Here is a 19,009-nt window from a genome sequence, read left to right on the forward strand (position 1 = left end):
ATCACAAAACATTTTCTCCATAAATTATTATTCAGTTTCACCAGAATCAGTGACGTAGCTGGTGGTTACATACTTCTCATGTGTGATCGTACCCGGAGCACAAAATATCAAGTCAAAATATCTGTTCTGTATGAGCTGCTTAAAGTGTTTCTGCTATTTTAATATTAGGGTGTGGCCTCTGTTATCTGCCAGGTTATGTGAGGGTGACATTATTCCAAAACAAAGCAAGGCTAATGTCAGTTGGGGGTTTCCCTATTACAGAGAATGGTGTGGTATTCGGCTCCTGAACTTGAAGTTTTACTCATGCATGAACCACCTGCAGTTTTATACCGTTTTTTAAGGACTTCCTGAGAGTTGTATCACTTCCTCATTCAGAATTTTCAGGAGGTCCTCACATTCACTGACAGACTAGAAGTTGTAAGAAATCTCCTCGGGGTTCATCATCACCCTTTCCTGCATGTGTGTGTGTGTGTGTGTGTGTGTATTTACTTATCTTCTCTTGAGCCCATTATTGTGTTGCTGTAATGTGGTACAGCTATATGGGAAAGTCCCCCCTGCACCACATGGGCATATATGATTGAGGGAGTGAAAAAGCTTTGGGCTGGGTGGAAAATGTGATGGTAAAAAATCATCTGCAACTCCTCATTTCACAGGTGCCGTACACTGTAAGATGTAATCTAGACACAAGACCTGCAGACATCATGTCAGAATATGGAAACTTCCATCTTCTATGGACTGTGTGGGGTCATATTGCCTGTCATTGTGGTGACTAAGAGACTGTATATTTCTGGATATGCGCAAAAAACAGAGCTGATTTTTTTTATATATAAAAAACTCTACTTTATAAATGCCTAAGACATCTTATTATTATTATTATATGTACGCATGTTAGCTGTACAGGTTGTATCTGCGCAGACTCTGTGCAGTCACTGAGTTTGTGACTGACGTTTGTCGCATCACACCAGAGGAGGCAGTCAGCCAACACGGAGTCTCCGACATCACTTCACCACAGTGTGGATACCATACACAGGTCACACACACACATACACACACACAATGCTCTACATAAAGATGTTTAGGAAGATTTATGATGACGGATAGAGCTTCAAAAACCACACAAGGAATATAGATTAACATGATGGATGACGGGGATGTGATATCTTGGTGAGTATCTTTGTTTTTATCACATATATCGTCATTATTTGGTGAGTATCTTTGTTTTTATCACATATATCGTCATTATTTACTTACTATCCGAAGCTTACTGCTTACTTACTTAAACTGTATACGTGATTTCTTAATAATTACAAATTATATTATAAAATATAATAGCTCCAGCAGCAACCAGGAGGGGAAATCATGTTTAAAGGAATCGATTGATAAACTTTGATCATTCATTACTTCTCGATAAATTCCTTTAAAAGCGCTGTATCTAAACACACGATTGCTTTTGCGCACTTTTTCCTTGTTTTAAGGTAAACAGCGGCAATGTAAGAGACATATAAGAAGGCAGTTACCGATGACTCATGGCGACAATGTCCCAAACATGGTCCATCTTCACTGCTTTTACTGTGCTGGCCGTGCAGCTCTGCACAGGTAAGCTCAGACCACTGATATTTTGGTTTGGTTTGTAAGGCAGACTTTGAATAAACTTATATTATATAATTATTATGATTAAGTATTTGGAGATACAAGTTATTTTGTGGATGTGCATGAACAGAACAGTTGTACAAAAAGTTATTGTTCTGTCTGTTTTCAGACTTGTTTATTGTAAAATTGTACACTGAGTGTGTTTTGTATCCCACCTTCCTCAGGATCTCTTCTCAAACATACAATAATAATTAAATTAACATGTGGTCTGTATGTCTAAGTCATTATTTCTACTTTCAGGTGAAAAATCCTGTACCATCTGGTCCAGTGCTGGACCTGTGGTGCAGCGAGGCTCCAGTTTTGAAGTGTACTGCACCTTTAATTGCAAGTGCAAGGGATCCATGTACAGCTACCATCCACCCATACCACAAACCCATAAAGAATTCAACTCTACAACTTTATTTTTGAGTGTGTCAAAAATAGCCAAGAACCGGACATACAGCTGCCAGTGTAGCTGTCCTGCTCTGGATCCATGTGGACTGGACATCTCAGCTGGATGTGAGTGATGAAATACTGCAGAGTGTTTTGTACAGTGCGTGGTGTTTCAAGGCGAGATCTGACAAAAAAAAGAAAAAGAAAAAAAAAGGCACAGCTGGTTCTGCTTTCTATTTTATACTGAGTACACCCTGTTCACATGCTGTGGGCTGAGTCCAGTTGGGTGTCAAAACTAACTGCGAGGTGTTGCTTGTTCTGACAACAGAGCTGTGACTAATTTTAGGGCGTAAGAACGTGTTTGTTTTTAGGACACATGCAGTCTCCCAGCTCCCTAACATACAAGTACTGACTGTTAGCAGTAGAAATACTTGTTCTGAAGCGACACATCAAATATTCAAAAGCATTAACATTAATTAAAACCTTTTCTAACAGAATATCTGTTCTCTGCTTCAGGATTTATTCAGTTTTTCATCTTCTTTGTCCTTCAGACCCACCAGAGAGCCCTAAAAACATTCAATGCATCTACGAAGTCTTAAATAACGAAAGTGGAGTTGTGTTCTGCACTTGGAAACGTGGACGAGAGACTTATTTGTGGAACAGTTCTGTGCTGCGGTGAGTTTGAAAGAGCTAACTGAGAAGTCAACAAAACGTTGCATTTACTGGATGTTCTGTGAATACTATCATATGCATCTAGCATCAAATGAAACTTGTGCTTTGTGTGTTTCAGGGTGACAACAATACCTGGAAACCACACAGTTGGACCGGTGACAGCTTCCAGTAAGGGAACTAATGAACTGATAGCGAGTTTCAGTGTGTCCAGCTCTGTCCAGCAGATCTCTGTGCAGGTCCAAGCCCAAAATGCACTTGGCCCTGCATGGTCCATAATCCACAACTACACACTCAGCGACATTGGTAAGATAGCAGTACGTTTTTGAGGTGCCTGGCAATTTTTGTATAGAGAGTGCATCATGTTTTACGTGTAATGTTTCTAGTTGTTTTGTAAGGCATGAAATCACAATGATGTCGTGACTGGAGCATGAAATGTGTCTTTATTTGATGATCTAACTTTGAAGTTTATGATTAGAGATGAATGACTGTACCTGCACTGTTCAGGATGCTGTTGAATGCTATCTTTTTCATCGATTTTTACATGCAAAAGGAAATGTCACAAACTTTTATTGTGTGCTCTTTGATATAAAGGCTTTTCTTTCTCATTTACGTGTGCAGCGACGCCATCCACCCCTGAACTTGGCCAACCCGATTGCTCATCTCGTGAGTGTGTCATCAAAGTCACCCAATCTGTGAGCACTGAACACCTGGAGATCCAATACAGAGAAGAAGCACAGACATGGACGTCTTATCCAGACTCTGTAAGATGTCTTACCGTTCTGATTACTCCAGAAAATGCAGGGGCTTTCAATGAGATGGTGTAGATTACTTAAAATCTTTGAAAACACGGCGTCACTGCAAGATCTGCTGATTCAAAACCAAAAACAGATATGAATGTTGGGTTGATGTGAACAGAGGTGAACTCACAATGTTGCACAAGTCTCAAAAGCAAGCTTAAATTTGCCTTTCAGGTGTTCTCTGATCATAGAAAGCAGAAATGTTTGTTGAGTTATGAGTTGTGAGCATGGGTGAGTGAAAAAATAAACGTGTTTTCACTGACAGGGTGTGCAGATGAGTTTGGTACAGGATCGGTCCATCTCCTCTCTGGAGCCCTACAGGTTGTACCATTTCAGAGCCAGATCCAGATTCAACACCGGCAGCTGGAGTCAGTGGAGCGCCAACGTTTCTAGTTGGACTCAAGAGGAGGGTAAGCAGCGTATTGTGTTAATCTGCTTCTCTGTTTAGAGAGCCTGCATTTATTTTTGTACTTCCTGAATGAAAGTACCATTATGTCTATAGGCAAACTTATCTGAATGGAGTACTTACAAGTATCTCTGTGGCCGTTTATCTATGCAGGGTATCAGATAATGCAGCAATGTTTCGTTTCATTTTGGTTTTTCCTGCAGTTATCAGCTCACCACTGAAACAGGTCTTATTAGTTTTTTTGCTGAGGGCAAAATATTTCATTCATGACACAGCTTACACTAAGCTTATAATAAAATTGTAGCTGTATACGAGGTCACCTTTGAACCAGGGGAAGGCAAAGTGCCAAAGAAGATGTGATTCCTCATTCGGAAATGTTGCTGCATATTTGTTATACTGATGGTGTGAAGATATGCACGTCTCTGATGACATCATCACCTTTCCATGAACAGTGATCAGAAGAGGTCAAAATTGAAATAGCTGAACAGAGGCGACCTCATTTTGAGCACATGATGTTACACTAAATGATCCCGTCAACCACAGCTAGATTGATTCATGACCTTCCAGGCAGCCGCTGGTTTCATCGATGACATGAAAATAAACCTATAGAGATTTGAAACAGGTTAGAGGAAGCTACTCTGTCACAATAAACACTTAGCTTTGGTTAGTTGTTTGTGTGAAAGTAAAAACATCCTTAAAATAGAAGTGCAGTGAGGCTTTAACCTTCCGTCCCTGTTCCGAGCCCAGCGCTTTGTTTGTAAATATGTTAACAGTAATTGCAAAATGAGACGAAATATCTTTTTTTACTTTTCTTTTGACCTTATGAAAACTAAATATGTAGAATATTATTTAAGTGAAACCTTCTCTTAGCCACAAACTGAGCTTGTAGATGTGATGAAAGTGATGTTACTCATGTTTAGGGTCACACCTCCAACTCTTTGTGAACATGTGAACATTCATTGGTATTTAACCAGGTTATGACATGTCTTGACGTCAGTACAAATCTGTATTTATTATATATATATATATAGTAATTATTATTATTTTTAATTCCAATAAAACTAGGAATGATAAAACTATGTAAAGTTTTTTTGAGCTGCTAAAGAGGAAATGGGATTTTTCCATGAACCCATACAGAACATTAGGCTTAGAATGTGATCATTAGTATTTCTGGGTCACAACCAAAAGTCAACGGCATTGTTACAAGGTGGTGAAGTGAAATTTACAGCAGCCGGGGTAGCTAACACTCATGAACTCCACAACAGGGAAGTGTTATCTGCGTGCAAGCGCTTTAAGAACATGTTTGGCAGCAATATAAAGGCAACAGGATGTCCGTTGTTATCTCGGGCAGCCTTTAAGTAGTTTGCATTCATTTTCTGTGTTTGGTGTTTGTTTTTATTTAAAATCAGGATGTATACACTGACTCAGACAGCATAAGGTTTCTTGGAAGTGTTACTCATTGCTTGAGCTCACACAGGAAAATGTCACAGAGCTTGCAGACTGGATGTTTAAAGGATTTCAAAGCATCACATCACAAGACTCATGCAAGCAAAATGTCGTTTCAGCTCCTGCCAAAGAGCTGGATGTGTGGTACGCTGAACCCGCCTCTGACTTGAAATCCCTGATAGTTTATTGGAAGGTACGTTTTAAATCAAACTGTCGTCCTTGTTCCCTTTTCAGTGTAATGATCGTGAGGAATAAAACACGTAACACTGCGGTACAGTTTCATGAGTTTGAGGGTTTGTAGTCGTTCCCTCTCCCCTCCCTCACGCCATGTCTGTGTGGGCAAGTAGTGTTGTCGCCATAGTAACACTTTCTGATCTTCCTGCTGTGTTCTGCACAAATTAAAGGTCAAGCCTTGACCACTTTTGAGGCGCAACATCCTCATACACACTCTGACGAACACACATCCACACCTTTTACCACATACACACACACACACACACACACACACACACACATACAGTCATTTAATGTCATATAGAGACAGTAAGAGTTAAGTGAAACCTGTCAGCAGACGCCGCAGTTTCAGTTTACAAGAAAAGATGAGCTGAACAGAAATGATGTGTCTTACTTGCTGTTCTTGCAGCAAGTTCTTTTCTTCAACAGAATAATTATATGGCACCAAACTCAAATGGTTTATTTCTCAACATTTCTCTCACTGCAGGAGCCAAACATTTCCATCTCTAGAGGGAAGATCACTGAGTATAAACTCGAAGTTCACAACCTAAGCTCTGTATCGGTCTTCAGCACAAACGTCAGTGCAGATGTGAGAAATTATTCGGTCCAATTCTGTCCCGACTGTGAAGTGACAGTGTGGTCTTGCAACTCTAAAGGGCTGTCCCCTCCTGCCAGAATAACAACCCGGCACAAAAAAGGTAAAAAAAAATAAAACATAAAACATGCTATCAGCAAAAAGCCCTTTCGATATCAGGTGCATTAGTAATACTGAATCCAGAGTGAAGGTGAAGCAGTTCACCTATTTATACTCCTTTGCGTCTCCTTTTCAAGCCAAGCCCCTTGAAGTTAAGCACGAACCTGCCGACAACCACAGTGTCACCATCTCCTGGAGAAAGCCTGAAACTGCACCGGGACATGCAGCCTATGTGGTGGAGTTATACCCGGAGGGCTACAAGCTGGAGGAGCTCAGATGGGTCAGAGTGAGCAGGAAAGACACCAGAACTGTTATCACAGGTGGGACATTTAGAGTTACAGCAAATACAGGTGGAAATAACACACACCCATAACGTTTTCTCTGGAGTTCACTGTTCACCACCATCTTTCTTTATGCAGGCATTAAGCCATTCGAGTGCTATGAGGGAGCAGTGTATGTTGTCTATAATGAGAGCTCAGTGAGTAGGACCAGATTTACACGCGTCACCACTTTGGAGTCAGGTAAGATCCCGGTAATAATTCACTATTTATGAAACTCTTGAACATAACTGGTAGGAAATGTATTCACATGTGTCGTTTGTGTTCTTCTTCTTGTTTGCAGCCCCAGCAGCTGGTCCAATAGTCCAAGAGGAGGTCGAGGGAAACAAAGTGAAAGTGACCTGGACAGAGATTCCCAGAGGTCAACGTGGGGGTTGTATCACCAGCTACACCATCTATTTAGATAACGGCAGCGGAGATGAGCAGCGCTGTAAGAACCATTTATCTGAGGTGTCGTCTTAGTGAAAACATCTTGTACGCTGAAGTGAGAGAAATTAAAACAAATTAAATGCGTGTTTCAGACTCCATACCAGGATCAGAGACGTCACATATCATCACTGACCTGATTCCAGCCGTCTACAACCTGTGGATGACTGCTTCAACTGCTGCAGGAGAAGGTCCTGCACGTCAGAAGCTCAAGTTCTACATCCAGGGTAAGTCGTTTTCCGAGTTTCTTATTTGCTTTCTTGCAAAGAATTAGAGGAGATCAATACAAATGTCTGTACAGTAAATATGAAGCTCCAGCGGTGACTGGCTGCATGCCACCTGCTGCTGGCCAAGAAATAGTCTGGCTCATAATCCCAACAACAAGAAAAAATGTGTTAATTAAAGAGAGCTTTAGAGGTGCTGGTCAGTCAGGCAGTAAGATGAAAATTAAATATTAATATTCAAATAAAGGTAACATTTTTTATTTTCTTTTATTTTACAGATTTTCCCAGAATTGTTACGATTAATGAGCCACATATTTTTTATTACAGATCATTGTGATTTTACATACATTTGTATACTGTGTAAATAATATAGTAATTTTTCTGTACGATAAATGAGAAATAACTGTAATTAAAATAACAGTTTGACTGAGTTTTGTATACAATTTTTAAAAAACAGAAAACTACTGAAAAAAGTTATTTTCCATAAATTTATAATTTACCATTTCTTTTACAGTGCAGGCTAGCGGTTTCCCTTTGTTTCAAGTGTTTATGCTATGCTAAGCTCACTGCTGGTTGCAGCCTTGTATATTTTCTGAAGCTCTGCAAACGTAAATTAATGTATTGTCAAACTAAAAGTAGGTCACACCAGCAGCTTGTCTCTTCAAGACTTCAGCAGAATTACTAAAACAAATTGACTGAACGCTGCATATTCAGGCTGTAACTGTAGCTTAATGGATATACAAAGTTCAAGGCTCAAATTGCTGAAGCCTCACATTAACTGCAGATTAACTTTTGCACAGGACAAGAAAACTGAAAATATGAACCTGCCCTTTAAAAAAAACGTGGATTGACTGTGTAGTTTTGATGCCTAATATAATAACAAATTCAATATAATAGTCCCAGTTTCAATAGAAAAGATGTCGCTTAAACATTTGTCTTTATAACTATCGCTTTTCATCACAGGAGTGGAGTGCGAACACTTCTGTTGCTTCACCATGACAGCTGTTGCCAACGTCTGCTGTGTCCAGAGGAGCTAAATATACACTCTTACATCTGTTTCACTTCTTTTTGCAGAGGAGACACAACTATCCCTCCTTCTAGTGTGTGTAGTCGTCATCGTCATCTTGCTGTTTCTCCTGTGTCTGTTCCAGAGTTCAGCCGTAAAGCAGAGGTACGCGAGAAGACGCATAAATGTTGCATCAAGGAAATGTTGGAGCAAGGAAAATAAATGATGTTGCTGTAAAGTTTAGAAGTTAATTCATATATTGGAAAGAAGAGGCTGAGGACTATCACCTTGCTTGAATTCTTGTTATCTAGTTTTGCTTTTAATGTGTGCAATGAGACTGAATATCTCCACCATTTTATAGTAGATGATCTACCAGATGATAAATACATTCACAGACAGTGCCGCAAGCTGTGTGCATAAGCTTGGCATGTGTTTTTGTGGACTGTGAAGGTGGCTTTGTTTAGAGCTTTTTGTATCTGTTATATACAGCCCACCTGTGCCGCCTCTATAGTCAAAACAACATGCAGAGGCTCAACATGGCCGATAAATTTCCACGACGGTGTAGTAGCAGCCAAATGTTTGTTAATGCCAGCATGCCGACATGCTCTGCATTAACACAAAATCCTATATAGAGACCTCTCGTGTCTCATAATGGCATCATTGTGGTGTTGAGCAATCCTGAGCTGAGCTGAGCTTATCCAGATGGTGGAGCCACTGGCACTCAATTGTGTATGTTGTCTTTTTTATCTAGTGTAATAGTTTTCTTTTAATCTCCAAGTGTACGTTATAAAGTTTAATCTGCATCTTTAAAAGAAGTTACAGTGTTCTGCTAATTCTTCTTCTCCGGTTCCCTCGTGTTTATTTCAGCCCTCGCTTCTGATAGTTTAGTTCAGCCACATGTGAGTCAGAACAAGGAAGTGTTGTTGTGAAGCCAGTGAAGTGCTATTTCTTCTCACCATAAAAGTTTCCATGCCATATTGTTCCCCCCTCAGGTTCTGCATGTTTTTCCAGTGCTTGATGCTCAGTGATGTACCAGATCCTGCCAACAGCAAATGGGCAAAAGAGTGCACCCAGGAGAAGGTAATTATATGAAAGTGGGTAAAATACAAACCACTGCAGCTCCTTGTTCATAGTTTAAGCTTGTATCTCCTTTCAAATCAGGGTAAAATGAACCTCCAGCTGCAGCACAGTAACTCCACTGTAACCGAGGAGGAAGAAGAGCCCATCCTGGTGGATGTTGAGGAGCTGCCCAAGCAGAGCAGTGACCCCCACGCACCTCCAGACGACTCCTCGCAGAGCCCTCCTCAAACCAGTCTGAGCCCGATGAGCACACTGCTCTACCCGGCTCTGACCACTTACATCAAGAGCTTCTCCCACGACTCAGACAGCTCCGACCAAACGCAGACCTCGCTCGACACGACCATCGACTACATCTCATCGCACGGAATGGGAAATTTGGATGAGGAAGATCAGGAGGATGAAGAGGAGTTTACAGAAATGCTGGGCTTCTTCCCCAGTAACATTGTCTTAGACTCGCTGTCGTTTGGAGGGAAGTTGACTCTGGATGCAGTCAAAATCGACTGCAATGACTTCTTGCAGAATGACAGTTTTTAAAAGAAGGACTAAAAACTAAAGAAACAGGACACAGTGAGAGGAAGCGATGACTGGATTCTTCTTTTTTTTTGGGTCATGCATCCATGAACTAACGTGTTGTGATGGAAACAGCTCTCCTCTAATAACCCCTGACTAAAAAATAGCTTTTGTTTTCATTTTATGCATTACCATTGTTTCCTCTTGCAGCATTGGGCACACTAATACCACGACCGGAATGAACACAGTACCTACCGGCTGCAAGACAAGAGTGTATCAGATTTTGTCATTTCTGCCAGTTTGAATAATTCATCCAGATGCTCCTTTTTTCACAGCAAACAATTTGACAGGTGTTACTGAAAACATGTCAAACTGAAGCAGCGAAATGGAAATAATTTTATTATTTATATATTTTTCCTACTGCGACAGGCAAAAATGTCTCCTGTCCTGCGTCAAAGGACAAATGCATACGCTACCTCAATCATAGCTCAACTAAAACAGGAGAAAAGTTAAATGTCTTTCAGATGTGTTAGTGGTAATATTGCTGTAAGGTGATTTGTTATTTTTCTGAAGGTTTGAATCATAAACCAGCTGCAACAATGTTTATACATTTTTAAATATTTGGACTAGAGCCACACTAGCAGCTCTGTGACGCCGCCATGTTGTTGGCAGGTTAACGATGTTCACCATCTTAGTTTTAGTTTAGTTATTGTTAGACCATGAATCAAACTCGTGGGCACGTAACATGAAACCAGATGAATACTAGCAGGATCTCTAAAGTCATGAATCATCAATGCCTCACAGTTATAACTGAAAGCCAAAAAATGTTGCAACCTGCTGGTGGCACCAGAGGAAAGGTCAAAGGATCACCACAAGCTGAACTCACCCACTCTGTGGATCATGAATTATTTCATAATTTCAAGGTCCAAAGTGGTGGACGGACAAACACTGCTGTCCCTGGAGCCAGGCTGCTGGCTGGCACGGTGAAAACCTGAGATGTTTAAAAATGTTTAATCCAGCCTCTACAGGCTGGAAACTGTTCAGCAGCAACTTCTTTAAATAGATTTGCAATGGATCACTATCTGTATTTAATAATCAAGTTTACAATAGCTCATGTAATTTCACAGCCTTAATGGGAGAGTCTGATTTGTTCGTGTTGTTGATTTAAATAAATGATTTCATCCTCTGCACATGGAAGCACTGACATATATGCAACAGAAGTTTTAACTTTAACATCTGACCCGTCTCTGTTATAACTGTTCTGAAACAGGGCGAGTTGACCTGAATTTAAAAGGACCAGCGTGTAGGATTTAGTGGCATCTAGTGGTAACTGATTTCAACCCCTTTGTTTCACCCTTTCTAAAAACACGGCAGTTCAACATGAGGATTTCGTGAAAGATGACCCACAACATCTGTAGTAGTAAAAGGCTAATTCTAAGGTAACAAAAACATAACGACTCTTATTTTCAGACGATTTTACACTAATGAAAATATAATTGTATTACATTTCTGCCATTTTGTAAAGGGACTCCCCTAAATTTTACACACTGGACCTTAAACGTTTGTTTAAACATCTTGCAAAAGGCAATTTAACAAAATCCTGAGGTAGGAGGTGACCATGTGACATATTTCCCAGTAAAGATTTGTGTGGTTGTTACCCTAAACAGCACTAGGACAGCCTGTGTCAGAGCACACGTATGAACCCAGAGATAAATAAGGAAAGCACCGTACATTTGTGGGATTAAAAAAAACGTGACAATGCAAAAAATTTATCGACCATCTTTATTTACCGACAGAGGTCTCTAATAGCAGGGCTAGAATTCACACATTTGTAGAGCACTTCAGTTGTTCCACACAATGAACGACTGTATTTCTTTCAGAGCAATTATGCAGTGGTGCCACTGTGGAAGCTACAGGGCAAGTCAACATTGGAGGGAAAATATCAGCACAGACTGCAGAAACAAACTGAAGCTGGGCTGAGTTTACGTCTGTGGAAGGATGCTCCGGTGCAGTGTAAACAGTCTGAGGGCTTCCAGAGGACTGCAGCCACATCCCAACTGTCTCTCAACTGACACTTCCTCTCCGTATCACTCTTTAAAAAGTAAAAACAAAATGCATTTATTGACTTGCACGTGGCTAGTAATCAAAGATGAAATGGGCAGAGAGGAAGAGACATTAGATGGCGTTTAGCACCCCAAATACAAGTAAATCAGAACACATAGTAACTTTCAGCTTCAAATGAATCCACTCGACAAAAGTCTCGGGGATCAATGAAAATTTAGTCGAGTAATCACCAGTGTGTTCCTCCAAAATGACCTAATGTTCCTCCTTCAGAACATTTCAGTACAAAAGAACCTTAATACAGATTTAGGCGCCATTTCATCTTTGCGTTCAAATGTAGACATGCCTCGATCAAAAGACCAAGGCGTGTCCTATTTGCACCATGTGAAATACAGTCTCTGAAAGAATTTATGAAAATAGTTAAGATTTACAGGCCGAAGATCATAGAAGAATAGACCTCCTGTATAAAATATAAAACAATACCCCAGTGCTAAAGAAAAAAAAAATAAAGAAAAAAAAAATCTGTAAATCTCAATGAGTGAAGCTCTAACTTCAGAAACACCTGGTGTGACAGAGCTTATGAGCTTGGGTTGGAGCTCCACAGTGCCTATTTCAAAAGCGAGCAAGCAATGGCTCATACCAAGCTAAAGACACTCTTTATGCTTACACCTCGAAATGCATATTTTCAAGCAGCAATTACAAAAATTTATCAATGGACAATGCATAACCTCTGAAAAAAATACTGTATGAAAACATCCCTGCTACTTTGTTTCCAAGTACAAAACCTCTACCAATAAGTTGCTCCAGAGTAGCAAGAAGTCCTTTTCTTTTTGTTTTTTTTTTGTTAATTTCTGTTTTTTTTTTTCCATCTTCGTTTTGTTTTTATTGGGTAAAACTCAGTCCTCACATTGAGTGCCACTTTAATGACACCCTTCTCCATCATGTCGCTTTGCTGAAGGATCCAGGAACATGCAAGCCTCATAGTGGAGGTGCGTAGGAGGCTCCTGTAGGCCTGAGAGACGGCAGCCGGGGCTTAAGCCAGGGCTGGGAAGGCCTCTGGGTCGTCCACATTGGGCACAGACGCAGATGACTGTGAGGAAAAGCGACATTAGGAGTTAGAAAATTCAAACATTTGAACATTTTCGTTGCAGATTCTTGGATTTCAATGATAAAGACAACAGCTAAGCCTCCTATAAGATCATCTACCTTGTCAGTCCTTCCTCCACGGACTGGCCTAGTGGCTTCACCGCTGGCACCGGGACCACCAGGACCACCGGGGGCTCCGCGGCCTCGACCGCCTCGGCCACCACGTGGTCCACCGCGTCCGCGGCCTGGACGGCCAAGGTCTCCGAAGTTGATCTCCAGCTGGGACGTAATGTCGTTGGCTGGCTTCCGGAAGTGATGCCCATCATCGAGCTAAAATGAGATAAATGACTGAATTATTCACACATTTATAGCTTTGGCTCTCTTTGTATATTTATATTTACATGCATGATTTAAGTTCAGAGACTGAGGAGCAACAGCAGCAGAGATCTTACCTTCGACTCATCAATCTCAGGGTCAATCAGCTCGGTTTTCTTATCCTGTGTTAGAGAAAAGCAAAATACAAACATTAAGCACAGATACTGAGCAAGTGTTATTTTTAGTTTAGACTGAATTTCAAGGACTTATTTAGCAGCTAATTCAGACGGTGATGTTTGTGTAAACCCTGTACACCACGCTGTAAGGATTTACAGTTTAATGGGGGCTTTCCTTTATAATAAAAGGTTGCTGGTTGGTGTCTATTTATCCAATTGCACTGCAGTTTTATTTGAGCTGGTGACATCGTCAAGTTTATATCGTCAAAACTGAACGTGAAACATGAACGTATTCAGTACGAGCAGAACTACGGCTCTGACCAGAGTCCAAACGATTGTAGAGGAGGAAATTTCACCAATGTAAAGATACTCTAACTAAAAAAACAGTCCTTTAACAGTAAGGCCAGCTGCTTGCCTCAATATTATAAAGGACATGGATAAACTTTGCAGCGAGCAGTTTTTCTGCATTATCTACACCAGAAAGCTCTTATCTGCACGTACTAGATATCATATGGCGATACTATGATACCCGTGGTAGGCCTATATTTGGCAGAGTGATAGTTTTGACTCACCTCTGCCTTGGACTTGTGCAGCACAAATCCTTTCTTCCATTCATCGCCCTCGTTGACCTTGCGGATGTTGAACTCCACCTTGGTCCGCTCCTTGTCCTGCATGGCCTTCCACTCGTCCAGAGTCATCTCCTTGGGGCCTTCGTCCTTCACCTCCTCAACCTCATTCTCCCTTCAACACACACAGACGCACAGTGTCACAGCGTTAATGTTCAACATAAACACAGGCCGATTTGTGTTTGGTGTTCTTGCCTAAAACTCCTAAAAAACATTATTCTCATTAGTCGGGAGACATACGGAGGCGAAAAGCAACTTACTTGTTCTCAGAGTCGGCGGGTGGATGCTCCTCTCCTTCAGGGTTCTCTTCAGTGACATTTGATTGGTCAAGCTCGCTATGAAGAAAAAAGACATCTCATTAATTTCACTGTTTGACTCAAATTCACAGCTGCATAATTTAGTTTACCTTCATATAAGTTATGATGTTCAGACAACTTTCAGTCATTCCTTTACTGTACATCTTATATTGTCTTTCACAATCACAGGCTGTAGTTTGTGCCGCTAAACTGTATTTGCATTATAATCATGTTTAGATTTAGTCCACTTACATAAACACCAGCTAATTATGATTAACAGTATGACGATACAGTCCAACAGCACCACAAACTAACTGTTAAAAGCTCTCAAGTCAGTTTTGACAACTGAACATTGTAACTAAAGATTTAATGCAGAGCTGCTGCATTAATTACTGCAAAACAACTAATATAGTTTGTCATTGTGACCACCAAAGCCTACAAAGACTCGATTATCTTATGCATCTATAAAGGAAACAACCGAACCTCAAGTCTAAGATACCAAAGGAAGAAACGTGACAAACATCACATGACATCATTTCCTCAAGTCATCAGTAAGAAAGCATTTAGCTTCAGCAACTCCCCGACCTCCCATCATGCAAAGTTTGTCATGTTGCATAGAGAAAAACTTACTTTAGTTCATCCTTGACGGTGCCCCAGTTGTGAGATCCACTTCCTCCCCGCTTCTCCTCACCTTTCAGACTACTGAAACAATGTTTGCTTTAGCCAGGATCGTGATACACACATTGCACAATGTGTAAATTTAAAATATTTCATTTAAAAAACAAAACCAAAAAAGGTACCACGTGAGAGCTGAAAATGTACTTACGACCGGTCACTGCCACTGTGTCTATCAAATTCGCGCTTTCCTCGGGAATCAAAGCCGTCGCTGCGACCCATGCCGCGGCCTCTGCCGCCGCCACGGGCTCCTCTGCCGCCGCCGCCACGTCCTCTCATCGGCCTGTCACCAACGGGCCTAAAGAGAGGGACAAAGAACGCTGTCAAATTCTCATCAAAGCACGAGTTTCTCTGCTTCTCAGAAGATTAGATCAAAGGCCAGCCATCTATGGTCTCTATTGTATTAACTTGTTACTGAGCGGACTGCAATATTTCTGAGATTTATAGTTGGCTGATGCGTTAATGCATATTTATTAATTTCTTCATATATAATAGTACTTTTTAGACTTATCGTAGCCTGGATTTACTCATGTTTGTAGCTTGTCTGTACATTTTGTTGTATCAATTTTACCCAGTAAACTGACGATAAAGAGCTTCATGTGTCTGTAGCAGTTAGAGAAATACAGTCTAAGCCTTATCACTGTAAGCAGTTGTTGACCCTACCCCACCGCCTACGGAGTACTTTTGCCTACTGTCAAATTTGGAAACACCCTGTAAAAAAAAAAAAGAAAAAATTCATATATGGTCGTTGATGAACCAAACTCACTTCTCCACTGAGAACTCGCCGCCCTCGGGCTTCTCGCCACCGTCGCCGGCAGGTCTGTCGGTGCGACGTGGGGGCCGCCTATCCACAGGCCGCCTGTCTGTGGGGGGGCGCCCCTCTCCCTGGCCGCCCTGGGGTCTGAAGCCTTCGCCCTCCGGCTTGCGGCCCATTCTCCTCATGCCGGCACCTAGGATTGACCACAACAGGGAGGATTAGTGAACCAATAGTACTGATAGAGCTCAGGACCTGCTGCTGAGCCCCACAGACAAGAGAGAGAAAAGGGGGGTCGATTGTTCTGTTTGAATGGAGCAAATAAGTTCAATTAATGTGCAGAATTAAAAGTAGTGAGGGAGCTGGGAGGATCTGTAAATATTGCGCAACATAGTTTGATTATTAAAAGTAATGTTTTGTGGAAGAAACCTTGCACAACAAAGGTAAGCAACAGTCACTAATTATTCCCTGCTGTGAGAGTTGATCTGTTAAACTACTCGTAGTTGTAATTAACACCTACAATGCGTTTCACACTCCAATGATACATGGTTGAGTGCCACCGGCTCAGTGTGACATTAGTCCCACCCCATTGCCTAAATCACCAGCTACAAAAATAGACACTCCACTACAGAGCAGCAGCTGGGTGCACCATAGTCCGCGACACCTGTCTCATCTTCTCTCGGGACAAACAGATACGAGACACACTTGGCTTGACATACATGATGATAGTCGCCAAATAACATGCTTGTGAATGTAGTTGAATCCTGACTCATGTAAACTCAAACTGTAGTGTTTGTTTATTTTAAAACAGGTCACATGATTAATTAATTATGATATACTTGAGTGAAACAAAAGGGGGGTTAAGTTAATGCTCAATCACATGCATTCAGTGTGCGCCAATGGGAAGTGGCAGATCGGAGGCTGAGCTTTAACACGCCCCACACTACAACCACGAGGTTCATCACCATGAGAGCGAGGGCTGCTGCTGCTCCCAAAAAGTCCGTGTCAAATCCACCTGCAAACCCACCACAGACACACTTTACCTGTTTTTAACATTTTTTAAAAATAAAACACGTCGTTATATTTGCACTATTTTAAAAAAATATTTAATACTTGTCAAAATGAAGTCACTTCCGGCTAATTTAGAAAGGCCCAAAAAATAAATAGTTTTAAAGGAGAGTGAGGAGAAATATTTTCTTGAGGCTCTTTCTTCCAGGCTGTCGGGTTCTGCCTGTTCAACAAGGCCGACTAAAGAGAGGGGGGGTCCGGGGTGCAAAGCCAAAACAAGTCGGCCTGTGCACACACGGTTTTTTTTTTGTTGTTTAACACGTTTGTGTTAAATGTCATTGTTCCTCCACAGCGACTGACAGCAGAACAAGCAGCGCGAGGCACACACAGAAGCCACGCGGACCTCATGTCACGGCTGCTGATCAACCGTCGCGAGGTGGTAACCGTTGGTACGTTTAGCAACATAGCTCGTTAGCTTTTTTTTTTTTCTCTTCTCTCCAGTTGAGCTTTAAAAAAAACAAAGAAAACGATTAAAATGAATCTCACCATCTTTCTTAAGCGGGACAGGCGCCTGGGTTTCCTCCTTCTTGTCAGTCAGCGGGACCTTTCTGTCTTTTTGGGACTCCTTTTTCGGCTGCTTAGCAGCCTGCGCTACAGTCTTGGCGGCACCGGGAGCAGGAGCCTCCTTCTTCTTCACCTCGGCTTGCTTCAACAACTCGAACGGATCCGACTCGTCGTCAAATAACTGGTCGAACCGATTGGTTATGGCACAGCCAAAACCTTCTTGCATTTGTCCGGGCATGATGGCGCCCCTTCAGCAGGATTTTCCTCCGATTCTGTGAGGCTTGGTGCGAACACTTCGCTAGATGAAGCCACAAGATGGCTGGGAAAAGGACCTTCTTCTCTTCCGGCGCGGTAGACATCCGGGACCTCGGAGGCCGGCGCGGATGGGATTTGTAGTTTTTATAGAAAGTTGGACGCGGTTCACTTGAGCACGTAACGAAAGCGGTGAAAAACAACACTACCCACAATGCCAGCGTTTCTGCTGCTATACTGCTGCGAGCATGGGGTCTAGTGTGCTGCACATTTAATCAGAAGAAGAAGAAGCAGCATGGTTTGCACACACACACACACACACACACACACACACACACACACACTCAGAGCTTTTGTTTTGAGGCCTCACACTTGTAGTCCACAACTAAAAGAAGGCTCACCTCCTCCATCACCTTTGCAAAAACAAGCAGGTGTTTATGTTTCAGTTTAGTGAGAAGAAAGTCAAGGACAGTAAGTAAGGAAGAAAGAAAGGAAGGAAAGGACAAAATATAATTTACTAACAAAGTCTTCATCAAAGAGTCACAAACTCTACACTGACATGCTGTCTGCTTATTTTATTTTATTTTATTAAATTCTTTTTACTGGTTTTAAATGTAAAAAGAGTACAAAGCAGTAACAAAACCCAACAGCCAGACAGCGCATATGGCACTAAACAACAAAATACAATGGAAGGGTGCAAATAATGACCCTTATTTTTATTATTATCATTAATAATATAGAAATATATATATTTAAAAACAGTGTTTCTCTGTAGATCCATGATTATCGTCACTTTATTGAACTGTTTGTTATACTTCATAATAAAAATAATGTTAAACAGTGGTACAGTGGTTTCTGGTGTTTGGACTTTACATGTTGTGCTTGTGTCTGTGTGGGTTCTCTCCGGGTACTGCGGCTTCCTCCCACAGTTTAAAGTCATGCAAGTTGATTGCTGACTTTAAATTGCTGTGTTGTGTAAATGGGTGTTTGTGTCTGTGTGTCAGCACTATACAACACAGGGTGTACCCTGCCTCTCACTCCTAATATCAGCTGGGCTCCAGCCCTGCAACCCTGATAAGAGGTTACAGAAAACGGATGGATAATAATAATGATAATAATGAGGAAGAAATAATCAAAAACACAGACCCATATTAGAAACAAAAAAAGCTACATCAGGTAATCATGTCAAAATAAACAGCATAGTTCTGTTTGATTCCAGTTTGTAGGCATGAGTTGAGGGTAACCAGTTATCAGCAACATGTTCTGTGTCCCTCAATTTGTTGCAAGTTGCAAGGGGTCCTATTCCACTTCAGAAAACTGTGTGCCCATTAGTCACTTTAC

At 41.3% G+C, this 19,009-nt stretch overlaps 2 protein-coding genes across 4 annotated transcripts; one reads left to right on the forward strand and one right to left on the reverse strand.

The window, feature by feature from the left end:
- Window positions 1-961: 961 nt before the first annotated feature.
- Window positions 962-11,045, forward strand: il12rb2 (interleukin 12 receptor, beta 2a). Its single transcript, XM_027290018.1, has 16 exons — window positions 962-1,164; window positions 1,476-1,596; window positions 1,891-2,148; window positions 2,574-2,697; window positions 2,813-2,997; window positions 3,313-3,455; window positions 3,757-3,901; window positions 5,463-5,536; window positions 6,065-6,275; window positions 6,409-6,591; window positions 6,691-6,792; window positions 6,893-7,039; window positions 7,131-7,262; window positions 8,334-8,430; window positions 9,258-9,345; window positions 9,427-11,045. Exons 2-16 carry the CDS (start codon window positions 1,527-1,529, stop codon window positions 9,877-9,879), a joined length of 2,412 nt encoding a protein of 803 aa, XP_027145819.1. The 5' UTR covers window positions 962-1,164; window positions 1,476-1,526; the 3' UTR covers window positions 9,880-11,045.
- Window positions 11,046-11,618: 573 nt separating this feature from the next.
- Window positions 11,619-17,777, reverse strand: serbp1a (SERPINE1 mRNA binding protein 1a). 3 transcript variants are annotated; one of them, XM_019279178.2, is made up of 9 exons: window positions 17,399-17,777; window positions 15,857-16,040; window positions 15,242-15,388; window positions 15,046-15,114; window positions 14,380-14,454; window positions 14,066-14,237; window positions 13,455-13,499; window positions 13,123-13,332; window positions 11,619-13,006 (listed from the first exon to the last, which is right to left on the reverse strand). In XM_019279178.2, exons 1-9 carry the CDS (start codon window positions 17,652-17,654, stop codon window positions 12,950-12,952), a joined length of 1,215 nt encoding a protein of 404 aa, XP_019134723.1. In that variant the 5' UTR covers window positions 17,655-17,777; the 3' UTR covers window positions 11,619-12,949. The 3 variants fall into 3 exon arrangements, with proteins under 3 accessions (XP_019134723.1, XP_010743973.1, XP_010743974.1); XM_010745671.3 differs by having other exon boundaries at window positions 15,046-15,117; XM_010745672.3 differs by having other exon boundaries at window positions 14,066-14,234; window positions 15,046-15,117; window positions 17,399-17,776.
- Window positions 17,778-19,009: the final 1,232 nt, after the last annotated feature.

Source organism: Larimichthys crocea, chromosome XVII (assembly GCF_000972845.2).
Source record: "Larimichthys crocea isolate SSNF chromosome XVII, L_crocea_2.0, whole genome shotgun sequence".
NCBI classification, from domain to species: Eukaryota; Metazoa; Chordata; class Actinopteri; family Sciaenidae; genus Larimichthys; species Larimichthys crocea.

Coding starts and splice junctions, on each gene's coding strand:
- serbp1a (XM_010745671.3), bottom strand. CDS start 17,654: ATGCCCGGACAAATGCAAGAAGGTTTTGGCTGTGCCATAACCAATCGG. Junction 16,041..17,398: donor TGTCCCGCTTAAGAAAGATG/GTGAGATTCATT, acceptor GGTCAATCCTAG/GTGCCGGCATGAGGAGAATG. Junction 14,455..15,045: donor ACCGTCAAGGATGAACTAAA/GTAAGTTTTTCT, acceptor TTTTCTTCATAG/CGAGCTTGACCAATCAAATG.
- il12rb2 (XM_027290018.1), top strand. CDS start 1,527: ATGGCGACAATGTCCCAAACATGGTCCATCTTCACTGCTTTTACTGTG. Junction 2,998..3,312: donor CTACACACTCAGCGACATTG/GTAAGATAGCAG, acceptor TTACGTGTGCAG/CGACGCCATCCACCCCTGAA. Junction 6,793..6,892: donor CGTCACCACTTTGGAGTCAG/GTAAGATCCCGG, acceptor TCTTGTTTGCAG/CCCCAGCAGCTGGTCCAATA.